Consider the following 20,888-nt stretch of genomic DNA (forward strand, 5'->3'; position numbering starts at 1 on the left):
CTACCCACTGAGCAGTTCCACACAGATCTGTTTCATAGCTTTTTAAAAGCTTTGAGGAAGCATGAACATCTAAGTGTCACATCCATATTGTGACATTAAGTGAGACATGCATCTGAAAGTTGAAACAGCGACAGTAGAGTATTTTTTATAATGGAAGCATTTGATACTAAAAAATTGTGTGCCTATGCCATCTGGCACCAAGGTGTTATCACCCTATTGGGCTTATATTATAAGAAGTAGGAACAGGAATGGGTCATTCGGCCCCTCAAACCTGCTCCACCATTCTTTGGGATAATGGCTAGTACTATCATTCCTGAGATTCATTTTCTGGCATTTTCCCTGTAGCCATTGATTCCCTGGCAGATGAAGAATCTGTCTATCTCAGCTGTAAATATACACATAGACTATGTTCCCACAGATCGCTGTGGCAAGGAATTCAATAGACACTCAATCTTCTGAGAAAAGGAATTCCTTTTCTTAGACTTAAATTTGTGCCCATTTATTCTGAAAGTATGCCCTCTGGTCCTATACTCTTCTATGAGGGGAAACCTCTCAGCATTTCAGCATCTTAGCATCTCAGCAAACCCTTTAAGAATCCTAGATGTTTCACTGAAATTACCTCTCATGCTTCTAAACTGCAGTAAGCAGAGTTCCAACATGTTTTGCCTTTGCTCATTAGACATTCCTTCCGTGCCAGGAATCATCTTAGTGAACTGCCCCCAGTGAAATGATATCTTTCCTTAAATAAGGGGACCAAAATTGCTCATAGTACTCCAAATGTGGTCTCACCAGCACCTTGTACAGTTGCATAGACACCCTGCCTCTTCTGCTCCAATCCCTTTGAATATACGGCCAACATTCCATTTAGCCTTCCTGAATACCCGCTGCACCTGTGTGCTAACTTTTCTGTGTCTCACCTACAAGTACCTACAAAATCTCTTGATGTTGCAGCTTTCAGTAGTTTTTCTCCACTTAAATAACATTCTTTTATTTTGTTCTCCCTTCCAAAATGAACAACTTTTGAAAATTCATACATTTTCCCTCATTATACTCCATTTGCCAACATTTTGTCCACTTACTTAACCAATCAATATTTCTCTGTAAAATAATTTGTATCCTCCTCGCAAGCTCCCTTACCACCTATTTTTATGTCAACTGCAAACTTTGCTATAGTACATTTGCTTCCTTCCTCCAAGTTATTAATATATATTGTAAGTATTGTACTAGGATGTACTTTTGCTGAGAGTCATGAATTATCTCCTTAATTATCTGCCACTGCTTGTTTACTGTCATTCTTGCTTATCTGTCCACCCAGTTCACTTTAGGTAACTCTACCCTCATGTTATTGTAATTCCCTTTATTTCTGACCGAATTTACTCACTCTCAAACTGACTTATTAAATTCTATCATGTTATGATCACTCATTCTAGGGGATCTACAACTGAAGGTTTATGGATCAGACCACACCCCTCAAAAGGTATTAAGAAGGTTTCCCCGACCAAACGTTTTCTTATTTTAAAGGCAAATGCCAGGCATTGCGTTCAGGATGCAATTCAGTTTGTCCAACTACCAGATTTGAAGCCAAACATACCTTATTCACAAACTATAGTTAAAATTCAATGAAAGACAGAAGTAATTGAAGTAACAACTCCACTGGAAAACTTTACAAAATAATAGTTATTTAACAACTGAACAGTAACTGTTCCATATAGTAATATCCCATAAACACAGCCCCAACACCAACAAATAGATTGACTCACTGGCAATTATCCAGTCTAGGAAGAAAAATTATCAAGAGAAATCTCTAACAGACAGTAGCAGGGAGAGATATTCAGCAGCTTCCAAATTCAGCTTCTACCAAGACCTGAGCAGATGGTTGTGAAAAACTAAAACTAAAAGTCCTGGCTCTGTAGGAGCTTGATCCTACCCATTCAGGCTGCTTCTATTGTCCAAACATTAAGAAAACCTCAAGATCTCACAAGCTGTTTACTTCATTGGATTCAAATAGACAGCTTTATATCTCTGTCTTAAAACCTGTCTTCAAAAGAAAGGACAAATACACCTCTTAAAACAATAGTATCATTACAAAGATCATTTACTCATTACCATATCTGAGATAGTTTTCTCCCTGGTTGGCTCCATATTCCTGTAGGAAACTATCCCTAATGCACTCTGTGAATTCATTGTTATAGCTACCATTTCCAATTTGATCAAGTCAATCAAAATGAAGATTAAAGTCACTCATAATTATTGCTGAAAACTATACTTTGTTACCCATGTCCATATTTCTGCTATGATTATGAATCAGCCTGCAAATGTTAGTTAACTGACATATTTCTTGTCTAATTTATCCAATCATTTCTGTTCACTGAAATCTGTGAATCCGCTATAATTTAAATTCATTTCGCAATTCTGGTTTCCTTTTCTACTGCTTCCTACTGTGCCTTACTTGTAATCAGCCAAGGCTTCTGTTTTGCATTGATTAATATAATCTCAGCTACAGTAATTGGAGGTGTGAAGATTCTTGATTTTGACGCCCAGGCTATTAGGGATGGGATGGAATGGAAATTGGCAGCATTCTCACTCTTATTTCCTATACATTGAAATTGCAACAGAAAATAGAAATGAACCTTACTTACATTGATACCCTGCTAAACAGCCTCACCATGATGCAAGGTATTCATGGACAAGATGTACTAGAAGCAAGTTAGTCCCTGTTGAATTGTAACTGAATATATAATGATTGATGTAAAGGGTGGAAAAGGTTGGAAGAATGGTATACACTTCCACTAAGTTAAAATTAAACAGGCTGGACTGTACTGAACACAAGGCAGAGAATAAGCAGCAGTATTAATGGACTAAATTAACACATTCTCCTTGTCTGGCTTCAGAAGGAATTCTTCAGAAACTAGGTTAAGAAAGCCTCCTGGAGAAAGTGTAATAGCCTTGTTAAGTTTTAATACATACTGTTGCCTTCTGAGATGCTGTATTAATACTGCTACAGATCCATACCCATCTGCATGTAAAAATGGTCAGAGAAATGCAGCAGTAGTGTTCCACTTTATTTTTTAAAGGTATTAGACTCGATTTTTGCGACAGTTTACAAATCTTGAAGCAGTGGTTGTTATGAAAAACAGACCAATAAGCTTGACTTTATTTTTAAACTGGTGCGTTTATATGCTGCTGTCTGGCTAGTCAGCTTAACTGAATTTTTGGATGGTGTTATTTCCTGGTGAGCCCATCATTTCTGTCATGCATTCCACATAAATATAATACTCTTTATTTTTGTTAAACAGTATATTTTCATTGGAGTGATTCAGCAGTCACTTTGATAAATACAGCATCACTTTTTGGTCAATGTTAAATTAGTCTTAAATCAAAAACAATTTGGCAACTTTATTTTTCCTCCCCAGTTCAAGAAATACTCAACTCTTTTTACGGAGGCCAAAATATTTTTGTATCATTAGAAGGTTGACTAATTTAAGAGACTGAAAATATAGAGAACAAAGAGAAGAAATTCATTATACGCCTGCAAAAATATCAGTTTTGTTGGAATATGATCTTTTAATTCCATGATCAAACATTGAGCAATAAACAGCACACTTTGAATGTAAAGTAACCTCTGTCAAATTGAAACAGTTGGACAGATTATCTAAGTGGCAGCTTGTAAAAACACAGTTGAAAGAGCTCCAGGCACCGACTTGGTATCAAATCAACTAGCTGAAAGATGACTAATCCTAGACAACATTTTGAGTCCGATATTCATTAATTGGAGCCGAAGAGGGCTGCAGAATTGGGGTGTCTATGCAGTTGGCAAAGGAAGAGGGGGAGCAGATGGAAGAGTGTCCAAAGTAAAAGGCCAAAGGAGTATTAATGTTATTAGAAGAGAGATACAGATCATGAATAGCGATAAATGGATCAGCTTTGCTGAGAGCAAGTCCATGCAAAAAAGATAGTAGCTTTGGAGTGGGAAGAGGTGTAATCAAAATGGAGCACATTATTCATGTACTGAACTTGTTGAATTCAATGCTGAGACCTGAAGTTCATGAATGAATCGTATTGGAATGAACATTAACTTATTGTTCTTTCACAGATGCTGTCATCCTGTCGAGTTTCTCCAGCAATTTATTATTTCAGATCTCCAGTACCTACAGCACTTTGTGTTTATTTGCCTTGGTTACAATGTGTAACTTAGTAATCAGATACAAATTACATTCGTATCATGCAATATACTGTATCTCTTTAAGACTCGAGAATCCTCTCATTAAGATTCGGTAGTAGTTTTACAGTGTAACTGTAAATAAATAGGCCCATACACCCAGCCGTGAAAAGGGAATGCTATCCCAGCTGCAAGGTGATAGTGCTTGGCATTAAAGCGTACACAGCATTGCATTTCAATGCCATGGCTAAGAATAAGTCTTCAGATTATGGACAGCTAAATTATGATAGATTGTTTCTGATTGTGTGAAAACAAATTTCCTGATTTCACTCCAAGTTTGGTGAAAATTTGGAATTTTCATCTGCAAAATGTTGTGACATGCTGTCTTCTGAAACTTTCAAGTGTGCGATCAATAGATTTTTGTGGGAAAGGGAAATGGATCTAATGTCAGTAAATGCAGTTTACATGTTTGTGATGTTCTACTTAGATGTGGCTTGAGTAGCTTAATGGGATAACCATGTTCCTATTGTTTATGCAGTTGTTAAAAGGTGACACAGAATTATAGTTATTATAAATAAGTTTTTGGCACAATGATGGTCAGACTAATTTATGTACTCTGGCTTTGGTTCCTAGATGTTTAAAGTAATCATACCTTTAGCTCAGATCAGAGCTCTTTTGTTTAATTCTAGTTTGCCATGATGCCTGGCTATAGATTTGCTTTGACTGATGTATGATGCACAAAAAAAATGCGACCCTTGGTGCAGCTGTAATGTGATAGAACTGGAACATCTACACAAATGGTTCTTGGCTAATTAGTTGGTAGCTCTTCACAGTCAATGTAACAATATATGAAATTCTCTACCACAGATAATTGTTAAAACAGTGTTCATGTTTTTGAAAGGGAATTAAATATTTGCATCATATTATGTTTACAGTTGTTCAAATTTTGGTGAGCAAAGTGACCAGATGCTATGTTGTAAAATACAGTTAAATGATAAAGAATTCCAGGAAAGAGAATTTGCTCCAGGACCATGTACCAGATGACTTTGCCATTAATTCAAATGTGCATTTGAGGGAGAAGTATAAACAGTAGAATGGAGCCTTAATTTTAAAATTCTCGTTCTCATTTTTAATTCCTCCATTTCTCTGTGACCTCCTCCAGCCCAAAAGTCTTTCAAAGTATCCGCATTCCAATAATTCTGGTCACTTTAGAATTTCCTAATTTTTAATTGCTCCATTGTTATATCATTGTGTTTTTGGTGGCCTGGGCCGTAGGTTCTGGATCACCCTCTCTACTCCACCTTACTTTCGTACTGTAGGAGAGTCCTTAAATTATAACTTTCATCTTCATAATCTAATATCTCCTTTGCCTTGAGCAGACAGTTTGTTTTATAATGCTCGTGTGGTTTTGGGCATTTTATTACCTTAAAGAACCTTTTTATACATGAACAGCTGCTGTCAAGTAAAAGAGCAGAAAGTAGATATTAGGGTACAGGGAGAGAAAGAAGGTTGAATGGATTGAAACACAGTCATATCAAAAGTCTTCCTGGTCTCTAAAGTCATGTGATCTGCATGTTGTCTTCATATTTAAATTTTGAGCACTTTGAATTTAAAGAAGTGTGAAGATACCTCGATTATGATTTTTAGAGAGGCCAATGAAAGGACAGTGAAATTTTCTTTCTTAACAACGCATTTCTTAGAAACCACATTATTCCAGTCAATTGCCAATGTTAGTTGCTTGAACTCATTTCAGGAAAACACTGATTGTTTTAGGACTGAGTTTTAAGACTGTTCTGTTTGAGTTTGTAGGCTTGGAAATAACTTCGGATTTTCATCTGGGGAAGAAATCTGTTAAGAAAATTCTGCCTAACTTATCAGCTCTCCTAATTCTCGATTGTCATCTTTAAATGCTTTTTAATATTGTATTTCCGAGGTAAGCTACATCTTGGGACAAATGTCCCCAGGGTATTTGCCTATGTTTTTTGACACCCGTCTATATATACCAGATGCTAGATCAACCTAGATCAATGAGGTCACTCAAATGTTCCAGACGTTATCCTTTTTGCCTTCAGTAACAAAGTCAGAAGTCACACAACACCAAGCTATAGTTCAACAGGTTTATTTCAGGTCACAAGCTTTCAGAGCATAGCCCCTTCATCAGGTGAAGTGAGAGATGTCATAGAGCACAGAATTTATGGGCAGAGAGGCATTAAGGGCAGAAAGATCAAAATACCAAATGGTATGAGTGGAGTGCTGAATAATAAGTCCCTGCAGGTAATCTGAAATGTTAGATGATGAAAGTAAACTGTCAACAGCTGAATAATAAGCGAAGGAATGACCTTTACTCACACTGTCTAACACTTCAGATCACCTACAGGAACTTATTATTCAGTGGATTATAGGTCATCACTCACTTGATATTCAGCTGTTGATGCTTTACTCATGCTGTCTAATACTACGGATCACCTGCAGGGACTTATTATTCAGCACTCCATTAACACAATTTCTTTGATCTTTTGATCTCTCTACCCTTGATCTCTCTCTGCCCATAAATTCTATGTTCTGTGTGTGCTTCTGCACACTTCATTTGACAAAGGGCTATGCTCTGAAAGCTTGAGATTTCAAATAAACCTGTTGGACTATAACCTAGTGTTGTGTGATTTCTGACTTTGCCCACCCCAGTCCAATCACTGGCACCTCCACTTCAATGACAAAGACTTAAATACCAAAGGTGTTTCCCTCCCCATTTACCCAATTTCTGCCATGGTTGTGATTTAAGGGTTATTTAGGGGGTTAAGTTGGGCGGCACTGTGGCTCAGTGGTTAGCACTACAGCCTCACAGCGCCAGGGACCGGGGTTCAATTCCAGCCTCGGACGACTGCCTGTGTGGAATTTGCACATTCTCCCCATGTCTGCGTGGGTTTCATCCGGGTGCTCCGGTTTCCTCCCACAGTCCAAAGATGTGCAGGCTAGGTGGATTGGCCATGCTAAATTGCCTGTAGTGTTCAGGGGCGTGTGGGTTACAGCGGATGGGTCTGGGTGGGATGCTTCAAGGGGCAGTGTGGACTTGTTGGGCCAAAGGGCCTGTCTCCACACTGTAGGGAATCTAATCTAAATATTCAATTTTTCATGTTATAAATTAATTTGGTAACCAATTTAATTGAATATGTTTTGTTTTGTAATTATCAATATTTTTGTTCATTAAAGAAGCTTGATTTAGAGAAAGCATACAGTTGACCACATTAGGAACAATTAAAACAATTAACTTCACATTGTAATCCGTGGAGTAATGGAATTAATTGAAGAGAGTACATTCCTCCAATCTAGATCATAATACTTCAGCCATAAGGCTTACACTGTGCAGGCAGCAATTCTACAGCCAATTCAGTGAAGGCATCATACATGTCAGATTGCTAATCTGTGAACACCTAACAGAAAATTGTTTGGACATGAGAATCAACATTTCTAAAGTTCCAAGGAAGGACTGTTAATGATGGCTGTATGCAGTGGTTAGGTTGCAGTGTTATGATACCATTTGTGTTTTATGTTTTGTGTTGGAGGGTGGTACGGGTACGTGGAGCAGGATGTTCTTTTTGGTCATTCACGGAATGTGGATGTGTCTGGCCAGGGCAGCAGTTATTAACCAAAAAAAGTTGTCAGTACCCACTGTCGAGGCTCTTGTATTAAGAATGACCATGTTCATAACGAGCAGGGATGATTAGCATTGTGGAAGAGTAGCTCAATATTTATTTTTGCATTAATAACGTTGAATTGATACAACTTTTAATATTCTCAGATACTGATTTCACAGTAGAAATAAAATTGAAATAGGATGGACAATTTTAAACGTTTATTTTTTTCTTTTCCTCAAAACAAGGAACTTGGTTTTGAATTTCCATTATGTACATAAATATAAATATGATGGAAAAAAAGTCTGAAGTAAGGATCGGGTGCTATTCATAAGTTATATGCCTTGCATTTAATGATTGAAATTTATTATGTTACATGTAATAGCAACACTGGTTTGCAGTTTTGTTCAGTATTCATAATAAACTACAGCTAAAGTTGAAAAGCATAGGGGATTGTAAACGTTTGAAGACAAAGCACATTGAACAAGGAAGCAAGTATTGATATAGTATTTTAAATGCTTGTGTCAACTAAAATTAATTTTGAAGGATGTTCATCTGTTGACATGTTATCCACTATGGTGATTCTAAAGGTGAGCTACCATAATTTTAGACAGATCTTGAAATTAAATGTAAAAATTATATGCATGTGTATTAGTGAGTTTTGAGAAGATTTGTAGCTCAGGTTGGGGTTCTGGATGTGAGTTTGCTCACTGAGCTGCAAGGTTAGTTTTCAGACGTTTCGTCACTTTTTTTAAATTAGAAAAAATATACTTTATTCATAAGATGTACAAAAAAACATATTTATACACCGACCCAGTCATGCAAGCCGCTCTGGGTTACGCAGGGGTTACGTACACCAACTAAAGGAAAAAAAAACAAAGCAAAGAAAATACCCCAGCAGTCGTCACCCCGCACAGTCCCCGTTGGCCGCCTGACCAGTTGGGGAAGGTGCCAGCTGGGCCCAGTTACCAGATAGGGCCCTTTTTTCCATTCTGGACGAGGGGTTTCGTATGGTGGTCTTTCCCCACCGCGCCTTGGCGGTGGCTGCCCCAAGCTTTAGCGCGTCACTCAACACGTAGTCCTGGACCTTGGAGTGCGCCAGTCTGCAACACTCGGTCGGGGTCAGTTCGTTCAGCTGGCAGACCATCTGCGGGCAAACCAAAGAGCGTCTTTCACCGCATTGATGGTCCTCCAGGCACAGTTGATGTTTGTCTCGGTGTGCGTCCCGGGAAACAGCCCGCAGAGCATGGACTCCCACGTCACGGAGCTGCTCGGGACGAACCTCGACAAATACCACTGCATCCCCCTCCAGAAGGAGGTGATCGACAGTCTCGTCCTCCCTGCGGCCGCTTCGAGGGCAGCGTGCGCTGGCGCAGAGATTCCGGGTATGCATAAAGGATCTCACTGGCAGAGCCCCTCTCACCGCCAGCCAAGCAACATCCTTGTGCTTGTTTGAAAGTTCTGCCGATCAGGCATTCTGGCAAATGATTTTGGCAGTCTGCGTGGGGAACGACACGATGGGATCCACCCTCTCCTTTTCCCGAAGGGTCTCGAGGATACTACGTGCTGACCGCTGCCTGAAGGCCTTGTGGTAAAAAAGGTGTTTCCCTTCAAAAATTTCTCCACGAACGACAGGTGGTACGGAACAGTCCAACTACTCGGAGCGTTCCACGGCAACGAGGCCAGGCCCATCCTTCGCAACACCGGGGACAGGTAGAACCTCAGTAAGTAGTGACACTTGGTGTTTGCGTACGGAGGATCTACGCACAGCTTGATGCAGCCGCACACAAAGGTAGTCGTCAGGGCGAGGGTGACGTTGGGTAAGCCCTTTTCCCCCGCCATTTTCCAGGTCTTTGTACATGGTGTCCCTGTGGACCCGGTCCATCCTCGACCCCCAAATGAAGTGGAAGATGGCCCAGGTGACCGCAGCGACGCAGGTCAACGGAATAGGCCAGGCCTGCGCCACATACAACAGTACCAAAAGCCCCTCACACCTGACAACCAGGTTCTTGCCCGCAATGGAGAGGGACCGGAGCACCCAACTGCCCAGCTTCTGCTTCAAATTGGTGATTCGCTCCTCCCAAGTCTTAGTGCACGCCCCAGCTCCACCGAACCAAACACCCAGGTAGTCTGTCCTGACGGTGAAGGGGATGAAGGAGCGGTCATCCCAGTTCCCAAAGAATATGGCCTCGCTCTTACCCCTATTGACTTTGCCACCCGAAGCCAGTTCAAACTGGCCGCAGACGTCCAACAGCCTACTCACCGACCGACGATCGGTGCAGAAGACGGCGACATTGTCCACGTACAGGGAGGTCTTGACCTGAAGGCCTCCGCTGCCTGAGATAGTCACGCCCTTCAGGCTCACATCCTTCATGATGGATGCGGCGAAGGGCTCCACACAGCACACGAACAAGGCAGGAGAGAGCGGGCAGCCCTGCCTGACTCCAGATCTGACGGGAAAACTGTCCGATTCCCACCCGTTGATCGAGACTGCGCTAACGATGTTGGTGTAGAGCAGCTGGATCCAATTGCGGATGCCCTCCCCGAACCCCAATTTGGAGAGGACGTCCCTCATGTAAGCATGAGATACCCTGTCGAAGGCCTTCTCCTGGTCCAGCCTGACGAGGCAGGTGTCCACCCGCCTGTCCTGTACGTAGGCGATCGTATCCCTGATGAGCGCGAGGCTCGCAGCGATCTTCCTGCCTGGCACAGCACAGGTTTGGTCAGGGTGAATCACCGACTCCAGGACAGACCTGACCCGGTTGGCTATGACCTTGGCCAGGATTTTGTAGTCCATGTTCAAGAGTGAAATGGGACGCCAATTCTTAATTTCTTCCCTCTCCCCCTCCCCTTTTCTAAATGAGGGTGATGATGCCCTTCCTCATGGACTTGCACATTTCCCCTGCCCGAAGTGCACTATCGTACACCTCCAGCAGGTCCTGGTCGACCAGGTCCCACAGAGCGGAATACAGCTCGACCGGTAAGCCGTCGCTCCCGAGAGTCCTATTCCTCACCAAGGACTTGAGGACTCTGGTCAGCTCGTCCAGGGATATCGGCCGGTCCAGCCATCCCCTCGTGCCGTCATCTAAGACCTCCGTGATAGATGACAGGAACGACTTGGAGGCCGTGCTGTCCGTGGGCTTCGGGTCCTACAGTCCAGCATAGAAGAATCTGCTGATCCTCAAAATGCCGGGCCGAGACGACGTCACCGAGCCGTCGTCCTCCTTCAGCCGCTAAGCACAGAGCTCTCTTTGTGCACCTTCTGAAAGAAGAAACGCGAGCATGTCTTGTCCTGCTCCACGGAGCGGACCCTGGACCGGAAGATTATCCTGGAGGACTCCGCGGCGAAGAGCGAGGCTTGCTGGCCCCTCACCTCGCGGAGGCCTTCCGTGACATCGACCCCCATCAACTGCAGAAGGAGCAGGGTCTGCACCCTTTTCTGGAGTCGCAACAGCTTTCCCCGCCTCACTCCTGCCTTCCGAACACCCATGAGGACAAAGAACCTCTTGATGTTCTCCTTCACCGTCTCCCACCAGTCGCCCGGAGACTCAAAGAGGGGTTTCACGGTTCTCCAACCGGCGTACTCCCTCTTAAGCTCCTCAACGTTCTATGGGGTCAACAGAGTCGTGTTGAGCTTCCACGTCCCCTTGCCGGCCAGCTGGTCATCCTGTAAGTGACAGTTGGCCAGCAGGAGGCAGTGGTCAGGGAAGAACACCAGCTCGACGCCAGTGCACCTGACCGAGAACGCCCGTGACACAAACAGGAAGTCTATCCTTGAGCGAATAGACCCGTCTGGCCGCGACCAGGTGTACCTCCGCTGCGCTCGGTCTGCAGGGGTGCTGAAGACGTCGAGCAGCTTGGCGTCCTTCACCATGCCCATCAGGAATCTGGATGTGACGGCCAGTTGACTCCCCCCACCCGCTGTCCCCACGCCGGATCTTCCATCTGCATGGATGATGCAGTTGAAGTCTCCGCCCAGGATGACCAGCCTGGACGTAGCCAGCAGGGGTGGAAACCGCTGCAGGACGGCCAACCGCTCACTCCGTACTGCTGGGGCATACACGTTAATCAGCCTCAGGGGAGCGTTCCTGTAGGTGATGTCAGCCACTAGGAGGCACCCCCCCCACCACCTCCTGAACTTGAGAGATGGTGATGTTGCGCCCCCGCAGCAGAATAGCCAGGCCCGAGGAGCGACAGTCGTTACCCCCCGACCAGATCGAAGGCCCACAGGTCCAGGCGCCGGACCATTTCCCGTACCTGCCGAGGTGCGGTATCCCGCACTCCTGCAGAAACAGGAGGTCCGCCTTGATGGTGGTCAGGTAGGCCAACGTGGATACACATCTTGCGGTGGACTTGACACTGCGCACATTAATGCTCGCAACTCGTACCCCCATTGTGGGCAGTGACCGCAGTACCCTCCCCAAGTCCAAGGTCCAGCCCCTCCATCTGTCCCTTCATGCCCCTTGCCCGGGCTAACTGCTGGACGCTCTCCGGGCTGAGGAAACTGTCCGTGCTGCCTTCCGGGTGGCATTCCCCCCCATCGGGGGTACGGAGGCAGGAGTCCGGCTCTGGGTCAGGCTGGGGATGCACTGTTTCCTCCTTCCCGCCTGGAAGTTCTGGGGGGCCCTCCAGTGCCCCAGCGGCACGTGACTGGGTGTCAGAGGGAGCCTCAGGACGCCTCTCGTCACCTGGAAGCGTGGTGCTGCTTTCCTTGTCCCTTGAGATCTTTAACTTCTGCTTCGGGCGGGCCCTCTCCGAATCCCCTTCGTCAGAATCCCCTTCGCTGCGGAGTCCTCCAGGATAATCTTCCGGTCCAGGGTCCGCTCCGTGGAGCAGGACAAGACGTGCTCGCGTTTCTTCTTTCAGAAGGTGCACAAAGAGAGCTCTGTGCGTAGCCAGCTGAAGGAGGACGACGGCTCGGTGACGTCGTCTCGACCCGGCATTTTGAGGATCAGCAGATCCTTCTATGCCAGACTGTATGACACGAAGCCCACGGACAGTTGTTCTCCAAGTCGTTCCTGTCGTTTATCACGGAGGTCTTAGACGACAGCACGAGGGAGTGGCTGGACCGGCCGATATCCCTGGACGAGCTGACCAGAGTCCTCAAGTCCTTGGTGAGGAATAGGACTCCTGGGAGCGACGGCTTACCGGTCGAGCTGTATTCCGCTCTGTGGGACCTGGTTGGCCAGGACCTGCTGGAGGTGTACGATAGTGCACTTCGGGCAGGGGAAATGTGCAAGTCCATGAGGAAGGGCATCATCACCCTCATTTAGAAAAGGGGAGGGGGAGAGGGAAGAAATTAAGAATTGGCGTCCCATTTCACTCTTGAACATGGACTACAAAATCCTGGCCAAGGTCATAGCCAACCGGGTCAGGTCTGTCCTGGAGTCGGTGATTCACCCTGACCAAACCTGTGCTGTGCCGGGCAGGAAGATCGCTGCGAGCCTCGCGCTCATCAGGGATACGATCGCCTACGTACAGGACAGGCGGTTGGACACCTGCCTCGTCAGGCTGGACCAGGAGAAGGCCTTCGACAGGGTATCTCATGCTTACATGAGGCACGTCCTCTCCAATTGGGGTTCGGGGAGGGCATCCGCAATTGGATCCGGCTGCTCTACGCCAACATCGTTAGCGCAGTCTCGATCAACGGGTGGGAATCGGACAGTTTTCCCGTTAGGTCTGTAGTCAGGCAGGGCTGCCGGCTCTCTCCTGCCTTGTTCATGTGCTGTGTGGAGCCCTTCGCCACATCCATCAGGAAGGACGTGATCCTGAAGGGCGTGACTATCCCAGGCAGTGGAGGCCTTCAGGTCAAGACCTCCCTGTACATGGACAATGTCGCCGTCTTCTGCACCGATCGTTGGTCGGTGAGTAGACTATTGGACATCTGCGGCCAGTTTGAACTGGCCTCGGGTGCCAAAGTCAATAGGGGTAAGAGCGAGGTCATGTTCTTTGGCAAGTGGGACGACCGCTCCTTCATCCCCTTCGCCGTCAGGACAGACTACCTGAAGATGCTTGCTGTTTGGTTCGGTGGAGCTGGGGCGTGCACTAAGACTTGGGAGGAGCGTATCACCAAATTGAAGCAGAAGCTGGGCAGTTGGTTGCTCCGGTCCCTCTCCATTGCGGGTAAGAACCTGGTTGTCAGGTGCGAGGGGCATTCGGTACTGTCGTATGTGGCGCAGGCCTGGCCTATTCCATGGACCTGTGCCGCTGCGGTCACCCGGGCGATCTTCCACTTCATTTGGGGGTCGAGGATGGACCGGGTCCGCAGGGACACCATGTACAAAGACCTGGAAAATGGGGGAAAGGGCGTACCGAACGCCACCCTCGCCCTGACGGCTACCTTTGTGTGCGGCTGCGTCAAGCTGTGCGTAGATCCTCCATACGCAAACACCAAGTGTCACTACTTATTGAGGTTCTACCTGTCCCCGGTGTTGCGAAGGATGGGCCTGGCCTCGTTGCCGTGGAACGCTCCGAGTAGTTGGACCGTTCCGTACCACCTGTCGCTCGTGGAGAAATTTTTGAAAGGAAACACCTTTGACCGCAAGGCCGTCAGGCAGTGGTCAGCACGTAGTATCCTCAAGACCCTTCGGGAAAAGGAGAGGGTGGATCCCATCGTGTGGTTCCCCACACAGACTGCCAAAGTCGTTTGGCAGAATGTCTCATCGCCAGAACTTTCAAACAAGCACAAGGATGTTGCTTGGCTGGCGGTGAGAGGGGCTCTGCCAGTGAGATCCTTTATGCATACCCGGAATCTCTGCGCCACCGCACGCTGCCCCCGAGGTGGCTGTGGCGGGGACGAGACTGTCGATCACCTCCTTCTGGAGTGTGCCTATGCGCAGGAGGTCTGGAGGGGGATGCAGTGGTATTTGTTGAGGTTCGTCCCAAGCAGCTCCGTGACGCGGGACTCCGTGCTGTACGGGCTGTTTCCCAGGGCGCACACCGAGACCAACGTCAACTGCGCCTGGAGGACCATCCATGCGGTGAACGACGCTCTTTGGTCTACCCGCAACCTGCTGGTCTGCCAGCTGAAAGAAATGACCCCGACCAAATGTTGCAGACCTGCGCACTCCAAGGTCCAGGACTACGTGCTGAGGGACGCGCTAAAGCTTGGGGCAGCTGCCGCCAAGGCGCGGTGGGGAAAGACCACAGTATGAAACCCCTCATCCAGAATAGGAAAAAGGGCCCTATCTGGTAACTGGGCCCAGCTGGCGCCTTCCCCAACTGGTCAGGGGGCCAAGTGGGACTGTGTGGGGTGACAACTGCCGGGGTATTTTCTTTGCTTTGTTTTTTTTTTCTTCTTTGTTTTTTTCCTTTAGTTGATGTATGTATCCCCTGGGTAACCGAGAGTGGCTTGCATGACTGGGTAGGTGTATAAATATGTTTTATTTTTTGTACATCTTATGAATAAAGTATATTTTTTCAAATTAAAAAAAGTGGTGAAATGTCTGAAAACTAACCTTCCAGCTCAGTGAGCAATCTCACATCTAGTGTATGTAAATTATTGTGAGACTGCAAATTCATAAGCATGCTTTTGTTCACTCATCTGTCATTTTTATGTTGCACATTCAAGTCATATTTTTCTAGCTACAATCACAGGAGAAAAGAAATGTACCATCATTGCTTTATTTCTTGTGTGTTGTACATTTGAATTACAGTGTGCCTTATTCACACCCTTGACAGGGTTTTACTGTACCCTGAGAGTGAATATTGATGATCAAGAGCTACATCACATCCAAACCAAATTGTATTCTTGCTTCCATTCAACAAATGATTTCTTCCAACTAGGATTAGATTAAGATTGAATGTAATGTCCCCATTGACAATATTCACAAAATTTACTGAACCACTAGGGAGAACAACAGCATTTTGATCTGTATAATAGAATTGTCATAGTTTTTTATGATCAATAATTTTACTTCTAGATGAAGCTCAGCAGTCTGATCCACTCAGCTCCATTGAGCCTGGAGGCGGCCAGCACAGTTCTTTGCCTACAGTTAAAGGTTAGTGCTGTTTTTTCCTTGTTACAAAATAAGTATTTTGTATTTAACTAAATTCCTTTGTAGTGGAGTGGTAGAAATCAGATTGCCCATGCAGTGCATTCTTAAATTTGAGAGGAGAAATGTGTTAACCTTGCAGATTTTACACACAAACTCTTGGTTTATTGTCTAACATTTATTCCAATAAATATCAGTAATTCATATGGCATGCGTTCCGTTGCCTTTTGCTTAAAAGGTTAAGGGATGACAGAATTTTCAACTTGATAGCATTTTTTATGTCCTCAGGAAATCCTGAATTTTTTTTTAAATCAATTACTTTGGTTTTGAAGTACTGTCCTATATGAATCATGTGGCTTCGTGTTGTCTCAAGTTTTGTGTCAACTTTTTATGATTTCCTAATACTGTTGTCGATACGTGAAGTTGATTTGCTGAGTTGTCAAAGTCAGAAGCATTCAGTCATTGAACATTTTATCAGCTTTAAAAATATGCATCTTTAATTGTTTATTCCTGTAGGATTTGTCTACCCTCTGATGTTTTACTGCGCTAGTGTGCAATTGATGGGGGGCCTGTGTTTGAAACGAGTGGCCCAGGTTTCAAGTCCCCCTTGCCCCAGTGGTGTGTTTCACCATCTCTGAACAGATCGTGCAATATAAATCAGTCCTTAGTTCAGCACAATTTCCCCAATTGGCCCCAGTTTTTGAGTACTTTTCCAGTCAGCTTCTCGATCACAACTATTAGTTAATCCACCTGTGCCAGTGGCCTTTGGCTGGGAAGTTGATTTAGGTTTTTCAAACTGTTAAACATTATCATCTTCCTATTCTTCTGTCATGACACAGTAGTAGTTCTGACATAACTCATGAATAAACATTCTCTCCTGTTGTTGCTCATGGCAATATAAAATTTCAGTCTTTTACAATAAAGCAGAGTTTGTGACTCAGATCAATTGTAAAAAATAAGTGAATGTTACAAAATAAGGATAAAACTTCAAATTCAATACTGAATTATATTCACATTGGTTTTATTAACATATTTTTCAATCCACTTCACCAGTATTTTCATAACTCTCAACTGTACTGATAAATGAAAAGGAAAACTTGCATTGTTATGACTGAGATGAGAGGAGTGTACTTACTTTCTCTCATTCCACTATTTCAGGCTCACAAGTAAATCTAATTGTTTTACCTAGTTCCTGTTGTAGCCAATTGTATGCTTTCTCTTTATGAGATTTTTTAAAAAAGAATCTATCAATGGGTTTCTTTAACAGCACAATTTTGATTTACAATCAAGCAAAGCCTCGTCAACCAAAGTGTGAAGCTACTTAACACACTAGATTTGTAACATGAAAATATAACTGAGGATGACACCAGAACTATGAATTGAACCGCCTTTTTTCACTTTAGAAGACAAGGTTGAGTAGTGCCATAATGAACAAAGAATAGTACAGCACAGGAACAGGCCTTTCTGCCCACCAAGCCTGTGCCAACACATATTGCATTTCTAAGCAAAAAAACTTCCACTTCTACACAATTCTGTATTGCTCATTCCCTGCTTATTCATATATCTGTCATGATGTGTTCATTCTGTCTATGCTGTCCTAATTTTGTAAACTTCTATCAGGCCATCTCTTAGCATACGACATTCAAGTAGAAACAAACCCAAGTTTGTCTGATCACCTTTCATAGCTGATACCTTTCAAATCAGACAATGGTTTTGGGAAAATTGATGAGATTGAAGGTGGATAAGTCGCCTGGGCCTGATAAATCTACATCCCAGAGTACTTAGGGCAGTTGCTGTAGAAATAATGGATGCATTGATGGTCATCTTCTATGATTCTATAGACTCTGGAACAGTCCCTGCAGACTGGAGGGCAGCTAATGTCACTCCAGTGTACAAAAAGGGAGTTAGAGAGAAAACAGTGAATTTTAGAGCAGTAAGCCTAACGTCAGTAGTGGGGAAAATTCTCAAATCCATGATTAAGGACTTTATAACCAAGCATTTAGAAAGCAGTGGCAGGATCCGACAGAGTCACCATGGATTTATGCTGGGAAAGTTGTGCTTGAAAATTCTGTTGGAATTCTCTGAGGATGTAACCAGTACAGTTGACAAGAGGGATCCCATTGATGGTGTATATTTGGACTTTCAGAAAGCATTTGACAAAGTCCTGTTTAAGAGATCATCATGCAAGTTTTTTTAGATTAGATTAGATTCCCTACAGTGTGGAAACAGGCTCTTCAGCCCAACAAGTCCACACTGCCCTTTGGAGCATCCCACCCAGATCCATCCCCCTATAACCCACACACCCCTGAACACTATGGGCAATTTAGCATGGCCAATCCACCAAGCCTGCACATCTTTGGATTGTGGGAGGAAACCGCAGCACCCAGAGGAAACCCAGGCAGACACGGGGAGAATGTGCAAACTCCGCACAGACAGTTGCCCGAGGCTGGAATTGAACCCGGGTCCCTGGCGCTGTGAGGCTGCAGTGCTGACCACTGAGCCACCATGCCGCCTGCAACTAAAGCACATGAGGTTAGGGAAAGTGTATTGAGATGGATAGAAGACTGGTTGGCAGAGAGGAAAGAAATAGTAGGAATTAATGGGTCCTTTTCAAGTTGGCAGGCAGTAACTAGTGGGGTGTCACAGGGATTCGTGCTGGGACTGCAGCTATTCACAGCACATATTAATAATTTGGATACAGGAACAAAATGTAACATCTCAAAGTCTGCAGATGATACCAAGTTGAATGGGAAGGTGAACTGTGACAAGGATGTAAAGATCCTTCAGCATCATCTGGACAGGTTGGATAAGTGGCTAAATCAATGGCACATGCCGTATAATTTTGATACTTGTGAGGTTATTCACTTTGGAAGAGAAAGCAAGAAGGCAGATTACTACCTGAATGGCTATAAATTGGGAGGGAGGAGTATGCAGTGGGACCTGGCTGTCTTTATGGACCAGTTGCTGAAGAGAAGCTTACAGGTGCAACGGGCAGTAAAGAAGGCAAATGATATGTTGGCCTTTATTGTGAGAGGTTTTGAGTACAGGAGTAGGAATGTGTTGTAGCAGTTGTACAGGGCTTTGGTGCGGCTACACCTGGAATAGTGTATGCAGTTTTGCCTCTTTTTCTGAGGAAGGATGCTCTGGCTCTCGAGGAAGTGCAGCGAAGGGTTACCAGGCTGATTTTGGGGATGGTGGGTCTGAGGTATGAGTAGAGATTGATTGATTGGTTAAGATTGTTTTTGCTGGAGTGCAGACGAATGAGGGGGGATCTCCTACAAATTCTAACAGGACTAGACATGGTAGATGTAGGGAGGATGTTCCCGATGTTGAATGTGTCCAGAACCAGGGGTCACAGCCTGTGGATTCAGGGTAGACCATTTAGGATGAAGATGAGGAGACATTTCTTCACCTAAAGAATGGTGAGCCTGTAGAATTCATTACCACAGGAAGTAGTCAATGGCAAAACATTGAATGTATTCAAGAGACGACTAGATATAGCACTTGAGGTGAATGGCATAAAAGGTTGTGGGGAGAAAGCAGGATTAGGCTATTGAGTTGGACGATCAGCTATGATTGTGAAGCACGGTGGAGCACGCTTGAAGGGCTGAATGGCCTCCTGCTCTTCTGTATTTCTGTGTTAGAACCGCCTGACCACTGCTTACCAATCAGGAGCCCATCTGCCCACTTTTGAAGTTGTGACGTGATGAATTGTAGCTCCCACAATGTCCAGCTGTCATAGATGAAGGACAATGCCCTGTACATGAGTTTTTAACTTGCTCTGCTCACTGTCTTCTCCCTTCGGCCTATCTGGTTCTGCTTCCCAGCAACTGGTTAGTGTAACGTTGCTAATTGAAACTAGCAGTCATAGTGACAGAGCTGACTTCTCCCAGAATCCTGCTCAGTCATTTTCTCACTGGTACCCTCTGTTGGATACTCCTCCTCTTGTTGAGCACTGGGTCCTATGCGATTCACTTCTCGGTCACAGCAGCTTCACCAACTTCTCCCAGAATCATCCTTGGTCCTTTCTCAGTGGGTACCATAATTTAGGAAGGACCTTAGGAGTTTGTAGAAAATACAGAAGACATATACTCATAAAGCTCTAGCAAAAAGGAATTGCTGTTATGTGGAGAGAATAAGGGAAACAATTAAGCTCCAGTCAGAGAAGACTAAGAGGAGATTTTATAGAAATGATAATGCTCATGAGAGGTTAAATAAAATAAATAGAGGATGTACATTCAAAGAATGGTGAGCCAGTAATAAAAAGCCCAGTTTAATGTGTTTCTGCAACATGATGTTAAATATTTATGCAACAAGTGATTGGGTTTGGAATGCACTGCATGGTAGGGTGATGAATACATATTCAATTGTAGCTTTCAAAAGGGAATTGTATAAAGAGAAGAAAGAAATACATCAATAAGCGAAAGAGTTAGGTGGAATGAGATGAATTGGATTGCTGTTTGAAAAAAAACAGTTGACTCGTCGGCCGAATTTCTTTTGCCTTGTATCATTCCGTGATTTGAGAACAGGCAAAATTCAGAAGAAGCTATTTACCCACAGTAGTGACAATGTAGAACTTGTTTCTACAGGAGCAATTGAGGTAAATAGTATAGATGCATATAAAAGAGATCTATTCAAGCATATGAGGTATGTGTAACAGAGGATGAATTTCCAGGGGAAAGTAAAAAATGCTGGAAGTCGCAGCAGGTCAGGCATCATCCATGGAGAGAAAGCAAGCTAATGTTTCAAGTCTAGATGACTCCTCACCAGAGCTGACATGAAGTCTGAAGGTGATAATGGGAACTGCAGATGCTGGAGAATCCAAGATAATAAAGTGTGAAGCTGGATGAACACAGCAGGTCAAGCAGCATCTCAGGAGCTCAGGAGAAAAAAGACATTCGCAGCATTGTTTTGGATGGTGGCATCATCCGAATGGGTACAACATAAGCGAAGGAACTCAGAGGATCACATGGAATCCTGGCTGGACTTGGGGCGTGAAGAGTTGTAGCTATGGACTTTGTTGTGGATGGCAGCGGACAGTTTATTCCCTGAAATGGAGATGGACAGGTCAAGGAAAGGAAGGGAAATGTTGGAGATGGACAGTAG

General features: G+C 44.5%; 1 protein-coding gene across 4 annotated transcripts in view; it reads left to right on the forward strand.

Moving 5' to 3' along the window:
• Positions 1–20,888, forward strand: part of ror2 (receptor tyrosine kinase-like orphan receptor 2) — a 362,545-nt gene that overhangs the window by 246,232 nt on the left and 95,425 nt on the right. For 3 of the 4 annotated variants that reach the window (XM_059644595.1, XM_048528079.2, XM_048528080.2), the window contains exon 2: positions 15,711–15,788. The exons of the other annotated variant lie outside the window; for it this stretch is intronic. In XM_059644595.1, coding sequence (XP_059500578.1) covers positions 15,711–15,788 — 78 coding nt within the window. The remainder of the gene's footprint in view (positions 1–15,710; positions 15,789–20,888) is intronic. 4 annotated transcript variants of the gene reach the window in all.

The sequence above is a fragment of the Stegostoma tigrinum genome, chromosome 3 (genome assembly GCF_030684315.1).
Source record: "Stegostoma tigrinum isolate sSteTig4 chromosome 3, sSteTig4.hap1, whole genome shotgun sequence".
NCBI lineage: Eukaryota > Metazoa > Chordata > Chondrichthyes > Orectolobiformes > Stegostomatidae > Stegostoma > Stegostoma tigrinum.